Below are 22676 nucleotides of genomic sequence, written 5' to 3'. Positions count from 1 at the left end.
AACTCAAACACGGCTTGTGAGCCATTTAAAAAGAAATGATTTAAAAAACATTAAAAAAGACAATTACCAGAATCAAATTTTATTCTTGACAAGAAGTTTGAACTGACAGATTTATGAATCTGACCCACACAAACTGTTGCCCCGCAACATTGATTACAGTGCGAGTCGGGTCGGGTTAGGTAGGCTCAGGTTGCTAAAATGGGCGTGGAAAATGCCCATGATCCTCTCCATAGCGTACTACACGTCAGTCCATTGCATTTAGCAGGAGTAGCCTATCTTGCTCCGCTATAAGATCTTTGCTTCCAATATGGCTGAAGATCCCGGAGGCTTGTATTTTATTCACCCAGTAATTTTCCCTTTTCTTTTCGTTTTCCCTGTTGGCTCTGCAACATGGAAGGAGTCTCGATAGCGTGTTTCGATCCCGTGTCCTCGTCTCCGCCGCCGCCATGCCAAAGAAAGGGAACAGAAAACGGCTGAAATACCGAGGAAACATTTCTTCTGAAACAGGTCGGTGGATCGGTCGGCAAAGCGAATTGAATCAGCGCGGCAGCGCAACCTAACCGCCCCCTCGCCGCCTGGCCCTGAATGGTTCATCCTCCCCTAGCTCTCTCCCGCAGGGCATCCGATCTCCGAACCGAACAACTATCAAGTTCGTCCAAGCTGGATCGGACATTAATTCCCTTTATCACCAAAGGGGGTCATCTTCTGTCCCAAGATAGACACAAAATACTGGAATAACTCAGCGGCACAGGCAGCATCTCTGGAGAGAAGGAATAGGTGACTCGAAACGTCACCCGTTCCTTCTCTCCAGAGATGCTGCCTGTCCCGCAGAATTACTCCAGCATTTTGTGTCTATCTTCGGTTCAAAACAGGATCTGCAGTTCCTTCCTACATATTTCATCAGCTTCTGTCCTGTCAGCAGGGGTGTAACATGGGCGGGAGACACACAATGCTGGAGTAACTCAGCGGGTGAGGTTATATGTTGCACCGCGTGTAGAGCCCCTGATGATAATCGTACCCTGCTCCAATACGTCGCTGCAATTGCGTGGATATGAACAATCAAAGTCCGGTTTGAATGCAAGTCCCCACCCTGAGAGACTCTGAAACCGCGTCATTTTACCTCCCTATCCAATGGGATATATCGAAGCGAGGGAGGAGAACAGTTCCTGTCCCCCATCATTTATTTATTTGTCTCTGTACTCCACAATTTGTGATTTGTTATTAAAAGAAAAATCACATGTTGTTCAAGTGTACATTGTCCGATTTTAATAAAGGCCATTTTAATACATTTTGGTTTCACTTTGTAGAAATTCCAGCAGTGTTTATACATAGTCCCCCCCATATCAGGGCACCATAATGTTTGGGACACAGCCATGTCATGTAAATGAAAGTCGTCATGTTTAATATTTTGTTGTATATCCTTTGCATGCAATGACTGCTTGAAGTCTGCAATTCATGGACATCATCAGTTGCTGGGTGTCTTCTCTGTTGATGCTCTGCCAAGCCTGTATTGCAGCCATCTTTACCCTTATGGTACACAAAATTGCTGGAGAAACTCAGCAGGTGCAGCAGCATCTGGAGCGAAGGAAATAGGCGACATTTCGGGCCAAAACCCTTCTTCAGACTGATCGGGGGGGGGGGGGAGAAGGAAGGAAAAAGGGGGGGAGGAGGAGCCCGAGGGCGGGGGGATGGGAGGAGACAGCTCGAGGGTTAAGGAAGGGGAGGAGACAGCAAGGGCTAGCAAAATTGGGAGAATTCAACGTTCATGCCATCAGGACGCAAGCTGCCCAGGCGGAATATGAGGTGCTGTTCCTCCAATTTCCGGTGTTGCTCACTCTGGCAATGGAGGAGACCCAGGACAGAGAGGTCGGATTGAGAATGGGAGGGGGAGTTGAAATGCTGAGCCACCGGGAGTTCAGGTAGGTTATTGCAGACTGAGCGGAGGTGTTCGGCAAAACGATCGCCCAATCTCCGCTTATTCTCCCCGATGTAAATCAGCTGACATCTAGAGCAGCGGATGCAGTAGATGAGGTTGGAGGAGATACAGGTGAACCTTTGTCGCACCTGGAACGACTGCTTGGGACCTTGAATGGAGTCGAGGGGGGAGGTGAAGGGACAGGTGTTGCATTTCTTGCGGTTGCAACAGAAAGTGCCCGTGGAGGGGGTGGTACGGGAGGGAAGGGAAGAAATGACAAGGGAGTTGCGAAGGGAGCGGTCTTTGCGGAAGGCAGACATAGGGGGAGATGGGAAGATGTGGCGAGAGGTGGGGTCACGTTGGAGGTGGCGGAAATGGCGGAGGATTATGTGTTGTATTTGCCGGCTGGTGGGGTGAAAAGTGAGGACCGGGGGACTCTGCCCTTGTTGCGAGTGCGGGGATGGGGAGAGAGAGCAGTGTTGCGGGGTATGGGCGAGACCCTGGTGCGAGCCTCATCTATGGTGGCGGAGGGGAATCCCCGTTCCCTGAAGAACGAGGACATTTCCGATGCCCTGGTATGGAATGTCTCATCCTGGGAACAGATGCGGTGTAGGCGGAGGAATTGGGAGTAGGGGATGGAGTCTTTACAGGGGGCAGGGTGGGAAAACGTGTAATCCAGACAGCCATGTGAGTTAGTTGGTTTGTAGTGTATGTCGGTCAGAAGTCTGTCCCCTGCGATGGAGATGGTGAGGTCAAGGAATGGTAGGGAAGTGTCGGAAATGGTCCAGGTGTATTGGAGTGCCGGATGGAAGTTGGTGGTGAAGTGGATGAAGTCAGTCAGTTGTGTGTAGGTGCAGGAGGTGGCCCCAAAGCAGTCATCAATGTAACGGAGGTAGAGGTCGGGGATGGGGCCCTGGTACGTATTGAACAAGGATTGTTCAACGTACCGGACAAAGAGGCAGGCGTAGCTGGGGCCCATGAGTGTGCCCATAGCTACGCCTTGTATTTGGAGGAAATGGGAGGAGTCAAATGTAAAGTTGTTGAGGGTGAGGACCAACTCCGCTAAGCGGAGGAGAGTGTCAGTGGCTGGGTATAGGTTGCTCCTCTGTTCGAGGAAGAACTGGTGGGCTTTGAGGCCATCCTGGTGGGGGATGGAGGTGTAGAGTGACTGGACATCCATGGTGAAGATGAGGGGGTGGGGGCCTAGAGAGTGGAATGCGTGAAGGCGGCAGAGAGTGTCTGAGGTGTCTAGAACATAGGTGGGAAGGGATTTGACCAAGGGGGATAGTATGGAGTCAAGGTATGTGGAGATGAGTTTGGTGGGGCACGAACAGGCAGAGACAATGGGTCTGCCGGGAGAGCCGGGTTTGTGGATTTTGGGGGGAAGGTAAAAACGGGCCGTGCGGGGCTGGGGAACGATGAGGTTGGAAGCTTGGTCGGGCAGGGCGTGGGAATTGATGAAGTCGGTGATGGTGCTAGATATGGTGGCCTGGTGCTCGTCAGTGGGGTCATGGTCCAAGGGTAGAAACATAGAAATTAGGTGCAGGAGTCGGCCATTCGGCCCTTCGAGCCTGCACCGCCATTCAATATGATCATGGCTGATCATCCAACTCAGTATCCCGTACCTGCCTTCTCTCCATACCCCCTGATCCCCTTAGCCACAAGGGCCACATCTAACTCCCTCTTAAATATAGCCAATGAACTGGCCTCAACTACCCTCTGTGGCAGAGAGTTCCAGAGATTCACCACTCTCTGCGTGAAAAAAGTTCTTCTCATCTCGGTTTTAAAGGATTTCCCCTTTATCCTTAAGCTCTAAAAGACACCAGTAAGTAGGAGGAGGTGTCCGAGAGTTGGCGCGTGGCCTCAGCTTTATAGAAATCGACGCGCCAGACTACCACGGCACCTCCCTTGTCGGCTGGTTTGATGACCCAATCTGGGTTTTTGCGGAGTGATTCAATGGCAGTGCATTCAGAGGGGGAGAGATTGGAGTGAGACAGGGAAGTGGAGAAGTTGAGGCGGTTGACGTCGCGGCAGCAGTTCTGGTTAAGAGTTCCAGAGCCGGGACGTTATGAGGGGAGTTCCACGAGGAGGGTGTGCGTTGGAGACGGGAAAAAGGGTCATCATTGGGGGGCGAGGACTCCTTCCCATGGAAGTGCGCTGTGAGGCGGAGGCGACGGTAGAAGCGCTCCAAGTCAGGGTGGGCGCGGAACCCATTGAGATGGGGACGGAGGGGGACAAAGGTAAGACCTCTGCTGAGGACAGACCGTTCAGTGTGGGGGAGATCGGGGGATGGTGAACACCCAGCAGGGATGGGAGTTGGGGCCAGAGGAAGGCAGGTGGGTGGACTGGGGACGGGGCGAAGTGTCGGGGGGGGGGGGGGGACTGTGGGTGGGGGGGGGGGGGTGGTGGTGGGTGGTCAGGGGGTGGGGGGTTGAGAGGGCTGTAATGTGGGTGGGGAAGAGCCGGGGTGACATGGTTGGAGGGGGATGGGGGAGAGTCAGTGGAACAGCCACTGAGGTTAGCAAGGCTAGGCAGACGGGCACTAGGACCCAGTGGAGTTGAGCCCAGGAGAGAGGGAGTGAGCAGCGTGGAGGCTCCAGGCCCAGTGCAGAGTCCAGGCTCCAGGTAAGGCGACGGCTGTGGGTTGCTGGAGGGGGGTGGAGTGGCGCGGGTCAACGGACCCGATGGTCGGAGTCCAGTGGCGCGGGTCAACGGACCCGATGGTGGGAGTCCAGTGGCGCGGGTCAACGGAACCGATGGTCGGAGTACAGTGGCTCGGGTCAGCGGACCCGATGGTGGGAGTCCAGTGGCAGTTGAGTCGGGGTCCGCGGGCAATGTGTGAGAGGTCCCGGTGGGCAGCGGGTCGGCGGCGAGATGAGTCGGGTGCGTTGTGGCTGCCATGTTGGGGGAGTTGGCGGCGATGCTAGGCGGGCCCATTGCGGAGGCCCGGTGCGGCGATGAGGCTGGGCGGTCCCGGGGGGCGGCGAGGGTCGGAGGAATCAGCAAGGGGGAGAAAGTCCAAGTTACCGTAGAAACGGCGAGGCTGGGCATCATCGGTAGGCAGGTGAGGGTCGGCGGCAGCATCGATGTGGAGGTCGGTGAAAGCGGCGTCCTGGTGAGTATTGAAGGCGCTCCTCGTGGCCATGATGGTGTTGCGGGACTCGGGCAGGCGATGCAGGCCAGAGCAGGTACCCTTATGCTTGTTTTGGGGGCTAATCCCCTTCAGTTTCCGTTTCAGCATATAAAAGGCATGCTCAATTGGGTTCAGATTGGGTGATTGACTTGGCCATTCAAGAACTGACCATTTTTTAGCTTTGAAAAACTTGTTTGTTGCTTTAGCAGCATAGGGCCTGTCCCACTTGGCAATTTTTCGGCGATTGCGGCACCATTGATTGACGTATCAGGTCACTGAAAAAGGCGTGGCATGAATATGTATTGACGCGGGGTATTTCCTCAAGTGTCACAACATTTATTTTGTCGTCGCTGGATTTTGAAATGTTCAAAATCTTTTGCCGACCGAGATACGTCAGTCACAGAAAGAAATTGGCAAGTAGGACAGGCCCTTATGTTTGAGATCATTGTCTTGCTGTAGAATGAACCGCCGGCCAATGAGTTTTGAGGCATTTGTTCGAACTGGAGCAGATAGGATGTTTCTTTACACTTCAGAGTTCATTATGCTACTACAGGTGCACAACCTTTTATCCGAAAGCCTTGGGACCAGACACTTGTCGGATTGCGGACATTTTCGGATTTCCGAATGGAAGATTTTTAGCGTAGATTAGGAAGGTAGCGCGGGCGGCTTGAAAAGTCTGGAGCGGCTGCTTCCTCCCCGGAGACCGGGGAATCATTGTACATCATTGCATAAATGTTAGTCAGTTAGTTTGGAGGGAGTTTATGTGGTGGTGGTGGGGGGGGGGGGGGGTAAAGGGGGAAACTTTGATTCTTAGTCCCCTACCTGGTTGGCGACTCCCAACATCGCGGGGCTGGGGGCTCCGTCCGGCCGCGGGCGGCGCCGGTTGGAGCTCCGACCCCGGCAACTCTACCCCTGGCTGCGAGGCGCTCCAAATCCAGCGCCGCCCGCAGCCCCAGCTCCGCGAATGTTGGGAGTCGGATGCCCGCAGTCCCAGCTCCGCGAATGTTGTGTGTCGGCGGCCACAGCGCTCCGGAGCTTACCGCACGGTGACCCGGTAAGGCATTGCCCGCTCCCCGCTGGTATCCCAGCGCTGCGACGCCGACGACTGCCAACATTCGCGGAGCTGGGGCTGCGGGCGTCCGGCCACAGGCGGCGGTGGATTTGGAGCGCCACGCAGCCAGGGGTAGAGTTGCTGGGGTTGGGGCTACCACCGGCGCCGCCCCCGGCCGGACGCCCGCAGCCCCAGCTGGGAGTTGGCCACAGCGCAGCAGAGCTTACTGCACGGCGACCCGGTAAGGCATTGACCGCTCCCCGCCTCTCCGACCAGGTAGGGGACTAAGAATTAAAGTTTACCCCTTCACCCCCCCTTCACATAAAAGCCCTCCAAACTAACTGACTAACATTGAAGCAATGATTTACAGATGTTTAAGTGTCTCCCCGGTCTCCGGGGAGGAGGCAGCCGCTACAGTAGTACAGACCTGGGTTGACCGTGGGTCGTTTCGGGTCAAGTTTGGCGCCAAACGCGAGCTTTGGTGTGCAGACGATATCCTGGAAAAAATGGCCGGTTTTCGGAGTTTTTTGGTTTCCGGAACTCCGGATAAAAGGTTGTGCACCTGTACCATCAGCAATTGTATCATCAATGTAGATAAGTGAGCCAGTACCTTCAACAGCCATACATGCCCAGGCCATAACACCCCCACCACCATGTTTCACAGATGAGATGGTATGCTTTGGGCAGTTCCCTCTCCCCTCCATACTTTGCTCCTGCCATCACTCTGAGAAAAGTTAATATTTGTCTCATCTGTCCACAAGACCTTTTTCCAGAACTGTGTTGCTCTTTTAAGTACCTCTTGGCAAACTGTAACCTGGCCACCCTATTTTTGCAGCTAACCAGTGGTTTGCATCTTGCAGTGTAGCCTCTGTATTTCTGTTCATGAAGTCTTCTGCGGACAGTGGTCATTGACAAATCCACACCTGACTCCTGTAGAGTGTTTCTGATCTGTCTTATAGATGTTTGGGAATTTTTTCTTTATTATAGAGCAAATTCTTCTGTCTTTAGCTGTGGAGATCTTCCTTGGCCTGCCAGTCCCTTTGCGATTAGTAAGCTCACCAGTGCTCTCTTTCTTCTTAATGATGTTCCAAACATTTGATTTTGGTAAGCATAAAGTTTGGCTTGTGATGTAAATCCTGGCCAAAATAGCCGGAATAGAGCCAAAATAAAGCAGATTTGTGCATTACAAGGCCTTTTTTGTCCAATTCTGCATTTCTGTATAAGAAATCACAGACTGCTGGCTGGTGCTGGGAAGTCTAGGTCCCAGATCAATGTTGCAGATAAGAAAGGTATAAGTATCTTTGCAATTGTCAATATGTATGAGAATCTTGCAGAGGGCCTCCAAAGTTTTGTAAATGCATGAGTTTGATTGGATTGCTGCACAGGGATTGTAAATAATGTTGCAAGACAGTTACCCTGCTGTTTGTTGATTGGCCAAAGTGTTAAGCCCTAGCAGAATTGTTTTAAGTTCCAGGGTAAATGTTGCATTATTCAGTGCACTAGCTTCCTTCCAGAAGTTTCTGTAAGAAACATTGTTTTAGATGCTCTGTAATTGGAATGGGGAAGTGTCAATAATGTATTGATGTAATTAATATATTTGATTGGATTGTAAGGGGACCACCCCTATGTAGTTCGGCCCCTCAAGGTTTGTGGACCTATAAAAGGTAGCCCCATTTTGGATCGGTGTCGATCTTCTGGAAGGGCGCTTGGGACTGTGTGACCTTTTGGGCAGTGTCTGCTTGCACAAGGCTGAAGGGCTTGGCCAGGCAGAGACAAGGATCTAACCCGCGGTGGTTTAGGTTGAAGGGGAATTTGCTGTTCATTCTAGAAATAAAGTTTAGTTGGTCCAGTGCTTGAGTCAGTGTTTTTTACTGAACTAGACTGGGGGAGTTTCGCAATTTCGCGATCTCCTGCAGCTGCGTGAGCCCCAGACTTTAAAATTTTCCCATGCTGGCTGGAAATCACCCGACCCGACTGAGGAACCCAGGTACGGTACCTGGAGACCCCGGGATGACCCCCAGAGCCGACGGGCTGGATCTTCCAGGAACAACGGGGCTGCAGCTGCCGACTTTGAGGGAACCCCCGTTCGTTACGGAACTGGAGCTGCCGTCTGTGAGGGGATCCCCGTTCCAGCGCAGGTCCGCAGAAACAGCAGGTGCAGCAAGCACAGTACCTGGAAACAAAGGGGAAGCCTCCATTGTGTCCGGAAACGTGGCCGAAGGGCAGGACTTCAGGTCAGAATGAAGCGCAGGGGACTTCGGCCCCCTATCCCTACTATCCTACTGGCCAACGTACAGTCCCTTGAAAACAAAGTGGAGGACTTAAGGGCAAAGCTGCTTTATCAAAGGGATCTGAGGGAATGGTCTGTGTTCTGTTTCACAGAGGCATGGCTCACCCCCAGCTCCCCAGACTCAGCGGTCCAGCCTGAAGGGTTCTCCATCCACCGTATGGACCGTACCCTGGCATCTGGGAAAGAGAGTGGAGGGGGCGTCTGCCTCATGGTCAACTCTGCGTGTATAGTAGATATTATTTTCTGTATTGAATGTATCTTATTTAATCTGTATTTAAAAGTGGACGTTCTCAGGTTACAGGCCATTTGGTCAGTCACAGACCACATGCTTTTTCATGAGGACACATTCCTCAGCTCTTCTGTAACACAAAGGACTCAGTGTTTACGACTGACAACTGTTTATAGATGCTGTCTTAGATAGCAAGGCGTCTCAGGATCTGTGAGCTAGTCTGAGAGTTGGGTGAGGGGTATGTGACCTTTGTATGTTGGATTTCTTATGTTTATAAATCCTTTGAATAATGTTGTCAGTGTGATGGCAGTCATAAAGAGGCCCAAGGATGAAGTTGGAATGCCATCCCCTAGAGATAACAAGAAAGGGGGAGGTAGTGTAAGATAGCTAAGAGACAATTATCATTAGTCAAGTTAGACATTTTTATGATCCTTTCTATGTTGGCAAAATAGGAGATGTGAGTTTGCAAAGACAGAGTAAATTTCTATTTTAAAGTGTGTAAATATATGTAAGAGTAAATATATGTAAAAAAATGTAAGAGTTTAAATATGATTTATAAAGAAAATCATCTGGGATATATATATTGTCTTTTAAATAGGGAAATATATATGGTATTTTCATTTTACATTAGATCTTAGTGTTTGGATCTGTAGTTTATTTCCCAAGATGTATAGGTTTAATGGGGACAATGTCTTGTATATATAAATTGTGTGATCACTTTATCTTTGGTATTTTGAGAAGTGGGTTCTGGGAATTGTCTAGTTTTCGTGAATTTCTCTTTGTTGGAATGAAATCTGAACAAAGGAGTTAAACGCACATGGCAAGGGAAGGGGCCACAAGGAGTCATGTGAGACCTACATCAGTTGCGAATGTGGAAATATACTGGGAAGTGAGAGCAAGTGATTGGCTGGTAATAAGGGAATGTTAGCAAATGATTGGATATGGAAATGTAACGGGTGGGGCATGCTGATTTGAAAATGGTATAAAAAGCGATGATCCTTTGTCTTGAGAGAGAGCGCGGGAGAGAGCTCCATGTGGTTTGATGATGTGGAGAACTCCAGCTTTTATTTGCAAATAAAGTTTGAACTTCTTGAAGAATTCTCCACGTGATCTGAATTAATTTGAGCATTGGAAACCACAACACGTGGTGCTCAGACGTGGCAGTCCTGTCCAACTCCTCGAACATCTGGTGGTGAAGTGCCGTCCCTTCTACCTCCCAAGGGAATTTACCTCCATTATCCTGACCGCGGTCTACATCCCACCCCAGGCAGACGTCCGTCTGGCACTGGAGGAGTTGCATGCCGTGGTCAACAAACACCAGACGTCTTACCCCGAGTCATTTACCACCATTGTGGGGACTTCAATAAGGCAAACCTAAAGAAATCACTCCCTAACTTCCATCAACATGTCTCCTGCTGCACCAGAGGACTTAACACCCTCGACCACTGCTACACCACCATCAAGAATGCCTATCGTTCTATCCCTCGCCCTCACTTCTGTAAATCCGACCATACCGCGGTGCTGCTTCTTCCTGCCTACAGGCAGCAATTGAAGAGCGCACCCCCAGAAGTGAGGACAGTACAGAGCTGGTTGGGGGGGGAGGGAGAATACTGATATGCCTTCCCGATCCCCCATTCGCTGTGATGGCATTTCAGTCTCAGTCACAGAGGCCGACGTCAGGAAATCCTTCAGAGGGGTGAACCCCCGAAAAGCACCTGGACCTGATGGTATACCCGGTCGTTTTCTAAAAACCTGTGCGGACCAACTGGCTGGAGCTTTTACGGACATTTTCAACCTCTCACTTCTGAGGTCTGAAGTCCCCACCTGCTTTAAAAGGGCATCAATTATTCCAGTGCCCAAGAAGAGTAAGGTGACGTGCCTCAATGACTATCGACCAGTGGCACTAACGCTGGTGGTGATGAAGTGCTTTGAGAGGTTGATCATGGAGCAAATCAACTCCTACCTCGACAAAAACCTGGACCCACTGCAGTTCGTTTACCGCCACAACAGATCAACGGTGGATGCGATCTCGCTGGCCCTCCACTCCGCTCTGGACCACTTGGACAACAAAAACTCATATGTCAGGCTGTTATTCGTCGATTACAGCTCGGCATTTAACACAATCATCCCCTCCAAGCTCGTTACCAAACTCGCAGAACTGGGGCTCTGCGCACCCCTCTGCAATTGGATCCTCGACTTCCTCATTCACAGACCACAGTCTGTTCGTATTGGTGGAAATGTGTCAGCCTCGATAACAATCAGCACGGGAGCACTTCACGGCTGCGTGCTCAGCCCCTTGCTGTACTCACTCTATACTCATGACTGCGTAGCCAGTCACAGTGCGAACTCCATCATCAAGTTCGCTGACGACACCACTGTTGTGGGGTGTATCACTGATGGGGATGAGTTTCAGAGTATAGAAGAGAGATCGAGCAACTGTCCATATGGTGCCAGCGCAATAACCTGGCCCTCAACACCAGCAAAACCAAGGAACTGATTGTGGACTTTGGAAGGAGTAGGAGGGGGACCCACAGCCCCATTTATATCATGGTTGAAAGGGTCAAGAGCTTCAAATTCCTGGGCGTGCACATCTCTGAAGATCTTTCCTGGTCCGAGAACACTAATGCAATTATCAAGAAAGCTCATCAGCGCCTCTACTTCCTGAGAAGATTACGGAGAGTCGGTTTGTCAAGGATGACTCTCTCTAACTTCTACAGGTGCACAGTAGAGAGCCTGCTGACCGGTTGCATCGTGGCTTGGTTCGGTAATTTGAGCGCCCTGGAGAGGAAAAGACTACAAAAAGTAGTAAACACTGCCCAGTCCATCATCGGCTCTGACCTTCCTTCCTTCGAGGGGATTTATCGCAGTCGCTGCCTCAAAAAGGCTGGCAGTATCATCAAAGACCCACACCATCTCCCTGCTACCTTCAGGTAGAAGGTACAGGAGCCTGAAGACTGCAACAACCAGGTTCAGGAATAGTTACTTCCCCACAGCCATCAGACTATTAAACCTGGCTCGGACAAAACTCTGATTATTAATATCCCCATTTTCTGTTATTTGCACTTTATCAGTTTATTTTTTCATGTGTGTATATATTTATATTATGGTATATGGACACACTTATCTGTTTTGTAGTAAATGCCTACTACGTTCTGTGTGCTGAAGCAAAGCAAGAATTTCATTGTCCTTAATTGTAATTTCTACATGGTGATACCAAAATGTATAAAAATACCCTTTAATAAAATCTGATAACGTGCACTTTAACCACATGTGATTTTTTTTTTTCTCTATTACAAATCTCAAATTGTGGAGTAAAGAAGCAAATAAACAAATGATGGGTCTTTGTCCCGAACATTATGGAGGGCACTGTAATGTATGTTTACATTTTTCTTATTACGAATGTGCTTATCAAGAGTTTTAAAAATGTTTAACTTCTGGTTTTCAGTTACTGTGGCAGATTATGCCGATTCAGACCCAGCAATTGTGAAGACTGGGAGAGTAAAGAAAGCTGTCGCGAATGCAATTCAAAAAGAAGGTTTGCTTGGAAATATTTTTTACATTACAAATTGATTAAACTTTTCAATGCATAGTTTTAGGTTTACAACTCCGCTTTCTGCTCCTAATTGTTACATTTTATTCTTCTATTTAATGTTATTCAAGCTCTGAAATGTGCATGCAGATTAATTCCATTTAACCATGTGATCCACATGTCTCGGGTTATGGTAAATTTGAACAAGTGGACTATCCACCCGAGAAGCATTCGGTGTTCACTTCTTGCAATTAATATACTCGTAACAGGTCATAACCCAGAAAGAAACAACTGTACTTCTGCAGGTATTTGGGCAGAGCAAATTCCCTCAATAAACTGTGGATTAATACCAAGATAGTTTAAAAATATATATATTATTGAAGTGTAGAAAGATATACTACAAAAGGTGTCCTCCCTTCCATCCAACGAGTGCAGGCTGACTATCAACCGTCGACAAAAATGCTGGAGAAACTCAGCGGGTGAGACCGCATCTATGGAGAGAAGGAATAGGCGACGTTTCGGGTCGAGACCTTTCTTCAGACTGATGTCGGTGGGGGGGGGGGGGGGCGGGAAAAAAAAAGAAAGGAAGAAGCGGAGACAGTAGGCTTGTGGGAGAGCTGGGAAGGGGAGGGGAAGGAGGGAGAAAGCAAGGACAATCTGAAATTAGGGAAGTCAATGTTCCTACCGCTGGGGTGTAAACTACCCAAGCAAAATATGAGGTGCTGTTCCTCTAATTTGTGCGGGGCCTCACTCTGGCAATGGAGGAGCCCCAGGACAGAAGGTCAGATTTGGAATGGGAAGGGGGAGTTGGAGTGCTGAGCCACCGGGAGATCAGGTTGGTTAGTGTGAACTGAGCGGAGGTGTTTGGCGAAGCGATCGCCAAGCCTGCTCTTGGTCTTGCCGATATAGGGAAGTTGATATCTTGAACAGTGGATGCAGTAGATGAGGTTGGAGGAAGTGCAGGTAAACCTCTGGCTCACTGGAAAGACTGATTGGGTCCTTGGATGGAGTCGAGTGCGGAGGTAAAGCGACAAGTGTAGTATTTCTTGCGGTTGCAAGGGAACGTACCCGGGGAGGGGTGGTTTGGGTGGGAAAGGACAAATTGACCAGGGAGTTATGGAAGAAACAGTCTCTGTGGAAAGCAAAAAGGGGAGGAGATGGGAAGATGTGGCCAGTGGTGAGATCCCGTTGGAGGTCGCGAAAATGTCGGAGGATTATATGTTGTATGCGACCACTGATGAGGTTGAAGGTGAGGACAAGGGGGACGCTGTTATTGTTACAAGTAGGGGAATGGGGAGTAAAAGCGGAGCTGCGGGATATAGAGGGGAACTCCCGTTCCTTAAAGAATGAGGACATCTCCGATTCCCTGGTCTGGAACACCTCATTCTGGGTGCAGGTGTGGAGTAGACGGTGGAATTGGTAGTAGGGGATAGAGTCGTTACAGGAAGCGGGGTGGAAAGGAGTGTAATCCAGATAGCTATGGGTTTGTAGTAAATGTCGGTCAGTTGTCTATTGCCTGCGATGGGGATGGTGAGATCAACCACTCATTTATACAAATCCTACATTATTTCCATTGTCCTCAAGTTTTTAGATCAGGCTTAAATCCTACATCTATGACCACCTCATTAAAGTGACTGTGCTGCAACATGGCAATTGTTGTCTGGCTTTTATACTGTGAGTCGATTACTATAATGTAAAAATGACTTGCCCTTCCCATCACTACTCTTTTCAATCAAAGGTTCAAAGGTCAGTTTATTGTCACATGTACCGATTAAGGTACAGTGAAACCCGAATTACCATGTTGTAGATTAATCCAGAATGTTGTAGATTAAACCAGAATATCTAGGGATGAGCATAATTGGTATGGACATGTACTCTGCTATTTGCAGTGAGATGTATTGTTGAATGTATGCACTGATGTGCCAAGTGGAATTTCAATGATCATTGTTAAAGCCAATTTCTTACCAGCTTCTCTGTGCTTTTCTCTATCCGCTGCCCCACAACAATTGATATTAAAATGTATGGATGGGTGCTTTTCCATTTTGGACATTTCCTCACCCTTGGGCATTATTGAAAGCCAAAACTTTTGACCAGCAGTAGAATAAATGTGCCATCTTTGCACAAACCGTGAGTGACTTCAGGTCTGCTCTAGATCTTGAAGAAATTGACCAAAGCAAGGGGTTCTTGCTCAGTGTCGAAAACTAAAGTGCATTCTCAGTTTGCTTAAGACCATTCAGATGGCCATTCATCATGGGGACTTGGAGATAGTTGAACACTTCATAATATTGATATTCATCTTTGCTTATCAGTAAACATCGATGATAAGACTCCGTACAAGATTCAAGTACTGCTGTCTCCTTTGCGACTGTCTTTACCGTCAGTAACCTTCAGAATGACAACAGGATCTTGGTATGACGCTTGGCTATCTTTTTTTTACACATGAGAATTGGATTTAATATCACCAGATGTATCTGAAAAGCATCAGCCAATTACCCCCTAGAAAATTCTTCAAATCAATTGAAAAGGTGACTGTGATGAAATAATGCTCAGATATCAAATCCACTGAAATGAATTGTTTAGACACAAAATGCTGGAGTACCGCAGCAGATGAGGCAGCATCTCTGGAGAGAAGGAATGTGTGATTCGGGTCGAGACCCTTCTTCAGATTTATTTGGAATACCATCGCTTCCCGGACAACATATTAGTTCCTGGTTTGATTGTGACCAGAGATTCTATGACAAACACAAAACTAAAAGCACCCTGTGGGCATACAACACGAAGAAAATATATTTTCATCAATCACTGATGTCAATGGCAACATGGTTTCCATCCATCAATTGAAGAGAAGGTAGGAAACAAACTCAAATCAATAAGCAGTTATCTCACATGAAAATAGTTTCTGCAACTGGATCTGTAGCTCTCGAATCAGACAACAGAATAACGTTGCAATTCTTTGATGAACAGCAATAGATGTTGAGATCTTGAGTCAAAAAATGCTCTAATGCTGGTGGGATTAGTCCATGAGACTGGCTCTTGAGTGGCTTAAAGGCATAGGCGTATATGAAATAACTTTGCCCTCTGATTACCTAACTGTTTTGTAAAGTTAACATAACTCGCCCATTGTCCACATCAATCCGTGAGCCTCCTATCCATCAAGGTGATTGGACCTAGCCTCGTGGATTATAGACGCACAATGAAAACAAAAAGATTTTCTTGAGGGAAGATGACATCTGTTTATATAATCTATAACCAAAAATACAAAGATAAAATAATGGATGAACTCATAAGTGAGTGTTCCTAACTGATTTATATAACCTTGTTCATGACTCCAAGTTCCTTGCCAGAATGATGCCAAGCAAGACTAGTTCTGTGAACCTGAACCAATACACACACAGATTTAAATTCTGTGTGTTCAGATGTGTATTTGGAATAGATATGCGTAAAACTGGAATGGATTATTACTATCTACTAATTTATTACAAAGCCATTCTTAGATTTCCTTTCATAAGTTCTCATTCCAAAATGCAATTGCCTTGTGAAATAGAGCTGAGCAACCAAAAGATCGTCATGATTTACTGGATTTGACACTGAACACTTATTTGTTAGGATTTACCTAACTTTGAGGATTAATTTAAAAAATTCCAACAGAGGTGGATTAGGCAGACTAAAATTTGAAATAATAAGTTATCAATTATGTTACTGTGTAGACTTCATTTCAGGGTGGTGAAGGCTAGAGGATCAAATGTTATATTAGTTAATAAAAGCATTTCATATTGATTTGTGATTCTTGTTAAGAGTCAGTTGTCTTCTGTTTTGTCTCAACTGTCATTTCTCAGTGAGGATTAGATTGGGACTCAATACCTCTGCCCTGTTGGTCGGTTGCGGGCGCTGCGAGTGAGCTGCCCTGCCAGCAGCGTGTTCGTTATTTCTACTTTTTTGTGTGTTTTTTTTAGTGTGTCCAAGTGTTTGTTTTGGTGCCTCTCGGTGTGTCACCTCCTCATGGAGAGGCGATATTTTTTCCATGTCGCTTCTCCGCCTCCCTTCTCAAGGCCTAACTGCTTGGATTGGAACGGCCTTTCCCAGAGTCGGGCCCAGAGCCTCAGCAACGGGCTCAGCGTGGACTTTTCCATGGCGGAGCCGAGGCGAACCCTTGCCGGGGGTCGCCAGAAAGTAGTGCTCCGATTGCTGGCCTGGTGACTTTGATATCATGGGGCTGTGGTCTGCGGAGCTTCTAGCCACGGGCGTGGCGTCGACTTACCATCCGGAGTCTGGGATCCCTTGCAGGGGATCACCGGAGAAGAGCTCCGACCGCCGGCCTGCAGCCTATAACATCCTGAAGCCGCAGTCTCCGGTAGGAAAGTGGCACTCCAAGAGTGTGTTTGACCGTCCCAACGTCAAGAGTTTCGATCATCCCGATGAGAGGGCTTGTACATCGAGCCGTCGGTTGTGGCGACTACGGAGGGTTTACGGCCCCGACCACAGATGAACAAAGGAGGAGAACTGACCGAACACTATTGCCTTCCACCACAGTGAAGAACGTTGATTCCATTATGGTAGATGTTCATGTTATATTCTTTTGTGTATTGTGCTCCATTTGATTGTATGACTGCATGGTAAATCAAATCCTACTCTATCTTAATTGGTGCATGTGGCAATAAATGTGAACTTGAACTTTGAACTTTTGTGAGATGGGTGGGGCAGTGGGAACGGTTTCACTTCTCGCTGTCAGGCTGGAGAAATCAGTTGGTATCTGATGTATACTAATATGTGACAGTAAGTAGGTTTGTCGGGAAATGAGCAGTGTAGCTTTGAGCACTGATAACAATGACAAAAAAAAGTTGCACCCCAAGCATAATGTAATGGAATCTTAAATTTCAAGAGGACCTTGCTTAAATATTACCACATTTTACATGTTTATGTGTTGCTCTGGATAAATGGTTTAATTTTATCGTATTTCATTACCGTCCATCATTAGTGGCAGCCCCACAGCTTCCAAAATTTGTTGTAGTTTCAGATATTTTATTCTGGATCGAACCCGAGAAGGGAATATTTTAAATTGCACTGCTTTGGTTTTCTTTCCAACATACATTTTTCCAACATAAATACTTAACGTAGATTTAACATTGCCTTTATGCATTACTGAAACTTTGATACCAACACTAATTTAAAAAATATATATCTCATGTTGTTATTAAATACATTGCAATATCATAGAATCACAGTGCTGTACATCTTAATGTCAAACAAGCACAAAATACTAATTTTAGTCTTTGTTTTAGTGAAGTTACTATGTGGTTTGGAGGCATCTCAAGTCCCTGTAACAGAAGAAGCTCTTTCATCTGTGGTTGAGGATCATTTGGACTGTGACAGCAGTGATCAAGTAGATGCTGATGGCCACTCAAATGAGCTGAAGGTCTCTAGGAAAAAGAAAAGTAAAAGACAGCAAGGTGGGACTTGCCTCTAAAATTAAATATTGAGATTGCAAATTCTGCTGAATATTTTTCCTAGAACCCTTTGGATGTATTTTAATTGCAGTAAAAAAACCTTTGGCGTTTTAATTTGTGCTGTTAATGTTCAAACTGAGTTGTCAGCTTGACCACCACCCAAAATTGCCGTTTATATTATCATACAGTAGTTTACGTTGTTCTGCACGTTGTTTTGAATTTGCAATTGGTCACCTTCTCGAGTCGATCGTTTTACTTCTGCCATTCTGCAACATTGTTGAGTATCAATGTGTTGGAGGGACTAAACACTTGATTCGTATGCATTATTTTACCTACTTTTCCCAACCAACGTCAGTACTCCAAAGTACATTTCAGGAATACAAATTAATTCAATGTCTACCCCTGTCTAATCTCATAATTTAGACAGTAAAACTGTTTGTAAATCCTGCCAGTTCAGTATCTGATTCAACGTTTCCCACACTCCCCTGGAACTCACCAGGGCCTCATTTTCCATGCTCTCTTTAAACTCACTGGAGCCCGTGGGAAATCTATTATGCTAATGTGTTACATCTTTGAAGTAAAATTAAAGGTGTTTTGGGATAATAGTAATAATTTCCAGTAGTCTGAAAAAAACTGTCATACTAGTATCACAAAAGTATCGAGTATGCTGGGTTATCTGGGTTTCACTGCATTTAGTCTGAGTGATAATCTAGTTAAATGGTTCATCTTGTACCACTATAGTTCTGCATTAGCCACTTAAAGTTGTGTTTCTTTGACAAACTATTTACTGTAGGTAAAACATCTATCGAAGAACATAAATCATTCCCACAAGTTTTGGCCTTTGATGGTTCTGTTGTCTCAATCTAATTTTTATTGTGATCAGTTATTAATGCTTAATTTTACTGTACCTCCAAATCACAAGTAATCTAAATTGTGCCAATTTTACTGCAGATTTATGGGATTGGGAAAATATGCATGATGCACCTCACAATTTGAGCTTGTGCATTTGGTATAAGAGGCCATTTAAAACCATACTTAGTATTTCATCCTCCTATTTTAAAAACAAATCTATATCTAGCTTTAATACATTAAAAAAAACAAAGTGCATGAATTGGATTTCCTATCTATTTTGTTTGTGCCACATTTCAAGTGCCAAGTTGGAATGGCTATTATACTTCAGGAAAATATAAATTAATAGGAATGGTCTTTTAAATTGTGATCCAAAGTATCTAACTAAGTGCCAAACAGTCACAATTGGTAGTTTGTGATTTAGTCAGCAATGCAAATAACCGATGTAATCCAGGCCATAATGAATGTTATTATTGTGGCAAAAGGAAAATATATTGTCAGAAAATCTGCAGTCACATTGAATAACTGTATTTACTGTAATAAGCTCTCTTTTTACCTTTCCTACTAGAGGGTGCAGAGGACTATGGAGAACAGTACCCTATAGATATTTGGTTATTTCTGGCATCTTACATACGCCCTGAAGATATTGTGAAGTTTGCTCTAATTTGTAAAAGTGCCTGGGCTGTTACCTGTACAGCTGCATTTTGGACCAGATTATACAAGAGGTGAGTTTCTTTGATTACTTTTTTTTTAAATACTGTAAATTATTGTTAACTGAAAGTAAACATGCAGGTACAGCAGGCAGTGAAGAAAGCTAATGGCATGTTGGCCTTCATAACGAGAGGATTTGAGTATGGGAGGAAAGAGGTCCTTCTGCAGTTGTTCAGGGCCCTGGTGTTACCACATCTGGAGTATTGTGTGCAGTTTTGGTATCCTAATATGAGGAAGATCATCCTTGCAGTGCAGCGTACGTTCACGAGGTTAATCCCTGGGATGGCTGGAGTGTCATAAGAGGAAAGATTGGAAAGAGTTGGCCTGTATTCACTGGAATTTGGAAGAATGTGAGGGGATCTTATAGAAACTTATAGAAGACTGGACAAGCTAGATGCAGGAAAAATGTTCCCAGTGATAGGGGAGTCCAGAACCAGGGGTGACAGTACAAGAATAAAGGAGAGGCCATTTAAAACTGAGATGAGAAAAAAACATTTTCACCCAGAGAGTTGTGAATTTGTGGAATTCTCTGCCACAGAAGGCAGTAGAGGCCAATTCACTAGATGAATTTAAAATAGAGTTAGGTAGAGCTCTAGGGGCTAGCAGAATCAAGGGATATGGGGAGAAGGCAGGCATGGTTTACTGATTGTGGCTGATCAGCCATGATCACAAAGAATGGCGGTGCTGGCTCGAAGGGCCAAATGGCCTCCTATTTTCTGTTTCTAGGTGCTGATTCTGACATTTTTTATTGATGCATTAAAGCAGTGCTTCTTAAACTGGTGAATGGTTCACTCAAGGGTGAATGAAATTATTTTGGGGTGAATTAAACTAGAGGGGTGAATGATTTAATTTATTCAGATATTTATATTTTTTTCTATACTTAAATAAAGCATTGCCATTAAAGTGGTCAGTAAGCTCTTATTGGTTTTAATGGCATTGGAGCTAGAAATGTGATATGTGTTTTTCTCTCTACCTATGGTTTTCTAATTTCAAAGTAGCAGGATATTTCCCAAATTTACTGTAATATAACCTTTTAGGGAAGACCAGACGAGCTAGTGGGATCATAAATGTATAAATGGCCACACTGGAGGATCGCCGAAGGTAACTGTTGAACTGTAACTTTACTTTGTGTTGCCAATTTAGCTATTTGTCTGCTAGAACCAGAATTCTATATATATTTACTGTACTTCAATCTACCAGCACTTATTTCCATCAAGCAACTTGAATTCTAGCTATATTAAGGAGAATTGAGCCCTGTTTTTAGGCGATCTAAAGTTAGATTGTGTCATTTTCTTATAGTGATATTTTGCATTTTCTATTCTTGCGACTTCAGTATTTTGTGAGTTTGATTTGGTAACCCTGGTTACGCCAACACTGCTGCAGACATGGCCAGGGTAGCGTGGGAACAGCACGTGGGTCATTGTGTTCTAACATTAAGGTCAGCATATCCGGTATATCAGTTATGGCTACAAAATCCTTGGTAGAACTGAAATCCAAATAACGGAATTCACTTCAGTATGTTGATTCGGTAATGCGGGTTGCTTTGGAGAAGGAAATTGAACCTTGGTTTGAGAAGCTTGTCACAGGAGTACAGGAACATCCTAGTCATTGATGATGAAAAACGTACATGTAAGTATAGAAGTATACTACAGGTGCACAACCTTTTATCCGAAAGCCTTGGGACCAGACACTTGTCGGATTTCGGACATTTTCGGATTTCAGAATGGAAGATTTTTAGCGTAGATTAGGTAGGTAGCGCGGGCGGCTTGAAAAGTCTGGAGCTGCCGACTCCTCCCGGGTGACCGGGAGACTCATTGCATAAATGTTAGTCAGTTAGTTTGGAGGGATTTTATGTGGTGGTGGTGGAGTCGGGGTGAAGGGGGAAACTTTAATTCTTAGTCCCCTACCTGGTCGGCGACTCCCAACCTCGCGGAGCTGGGGGCTCCGTCCGGCCGCGGGCGGCGCCGGTTGGAGCTCCGACCCCGGCAACTCTACCCCTGGCTGCGAGGCGCTCCAAATCCAGCGCCGCCCGCGGTCGGACGTCCCAGCTCCGGGAATGTCGGGAGTCGGCAGCGTCGCAGCGCTGGGATACCAGCGGGGAGCGGGCAATGCCTTACCGGGTCGCCGTGCGGCAAGCTCCGGAACGCTGTGGCCGCCGACACACAACATCGCGGAGCGTCGCTGGATTTGGAGCCGCGGAGTTGGGGGCTCCGTCCGGCCGCGGGCGGCGCCGGTTGGAGCTCCAACCCCGGCAACTCTACCCCTGGCTGCGCGGCTCCAAATCCAGCGACGCTCCGCGATGTTGTGTGTCGGCGGCCACAGCGCTCCGGAGCTTGCCGCACGGCGACCCGGTAAGGCATTGCCCGCTCCCCGCTGGTTTCCCAGCACTGCGACGCTGCCGACTCCCGACATTTGCGGAGCTGGGGCGTCCGGCCGCGGGCCGCGCTGGATTTGGAGCGCCTCGCAGCCAGGGGTAGAGTTGCCGGGGTCGGAGCTACAACTGGCGCCGCCCGCAGCCCCAACGGCCACAGCGCTGCGGAGCTTACTGCACGGCGACCCGGTAAGGCATTGACCGCTCCCCGCCTCTCCGACCAGGTAGGGGACTAAGAATTAAAGTTTACCCCTTCACCCCCCTTCACATAAAAGCCCTCCAAACTAACTGACTAACATTTAAGCAATGATTTACAGATGTTTAAGCGTCTCACGGTCTCCAGGGAGGAGGCAGCCGCTACAGTAGTACAGACCTGGGTTGACCGTGGGTCGTTTTGGGTCAAGTTTGGCGCCAAACGCGAGCTTTGGTGCGCAGACGACATCTGGAAAAAATGGCCGGTTTTCGGAGCTTTTCGGTTTCTGGAACACCGGATAAAAGGTTGTGCACCTGTACTTGTCATTTATTTGTGGTAAACATACACAATAAGAAAAAATTGTTTCGAATAATCTAATTCTAAGTTCTAAGACAGTTGTTTACTAACTTTATGTAAACTAGAAAAATTCTAATAATTTTTCTGTTCTTAATTTTTTTGTTACTCCTGGGTGGGAGGGTGCTAGATATTCAGAACTGAGCAACAATGTTATGATGATGTTTTGAGCATGCACGTGACATATTCATGTCAGGACAGTAGCACAACTTTTAAAATATATATCTGGATTTGGAAGATCCAGCTTGTGGAGAGAAGAAAACCAAATATGGCTAGTTGATATTTGGTGATATTGTGAGCTTTGGTCGGGGGGAGTTATAGAGAGTTATATTAGTTGGATACCACTGTATTAAATCACATGCTCCATGGTTCTTTTAGCTAGTTTTCCAAGGAAAAGAAAGTACAGTAATCAAAGCCCGAAAGGGTAGGATCGGGCTGAAGTTCAGTGTTGAGACGGTGGAATGTTTTTATCATTCTAATATAATTATTTTCCAACTTCAGTGGTAATTAAACTTTTTTTTTCCACTCCTAGTTTTCTTTACATATTTTTAGGATGTTCAAAAAGTTGAATAAAAAAACACTTAAGAAATTAGTTCATTTATTTTTT

The 22676-nt window shown here is 46.6% G+C and overlaps 1 protein-coding gene across 2 annotated transcripts in view; it reads left to right on the top strand.

The window, feature by feature from the left end:
• Positions 1-300: 300 nt before the first annotated feature.
• Positions 301-22676, top strand: part of tmem183a (transmembrane protein 183A) — a 37303-nt gene continuing 14927 nt past the window's right edge. The window contains exons 1-4 of one of the 2 annotated variants that reach the window (XM_055654517.1): positions 301-507; positions 12064-12153; positions 17427-17594; positions 19009-19165. In XM_055654517.1, the coding sequence (XP_055510492.1) occupies positions 447-507; positions 12064-12153; positions 17427-17594; positions 19009-19165 (476 nt within the window). In that variant the 5' untranslated portion in view covers positions 301-446. The remainder of the gene's footprint in view (positions 508-12063; positions 12154-17426; positions 17595-19008; positions 19166-22676) is intronic. The other variant, XM_055654518.1, reaches the window with a different exon arrangement.

This window comes from Leucoraja erinacea, chromosome 24 (assembly GCF_028641065.1).
Source record: "Leucoraja erinacea ecotype New England chromosome 24, Leri_hhj_1, whole genome shotgun sequence".
Classification (NCBI taxonomy): domain Eukaryota; kingdom Metazoa; phylum Chordata; class Chondrichthyes; order Rajiformes; family Rajidae; genus Leucoraja; species Leucoraja erinaceus.
The sequence above is the reverse complement of the archived record's forward strand: the minus strand, read 5'-3'. Positions and strand labels throughout refer to the sequence as shown.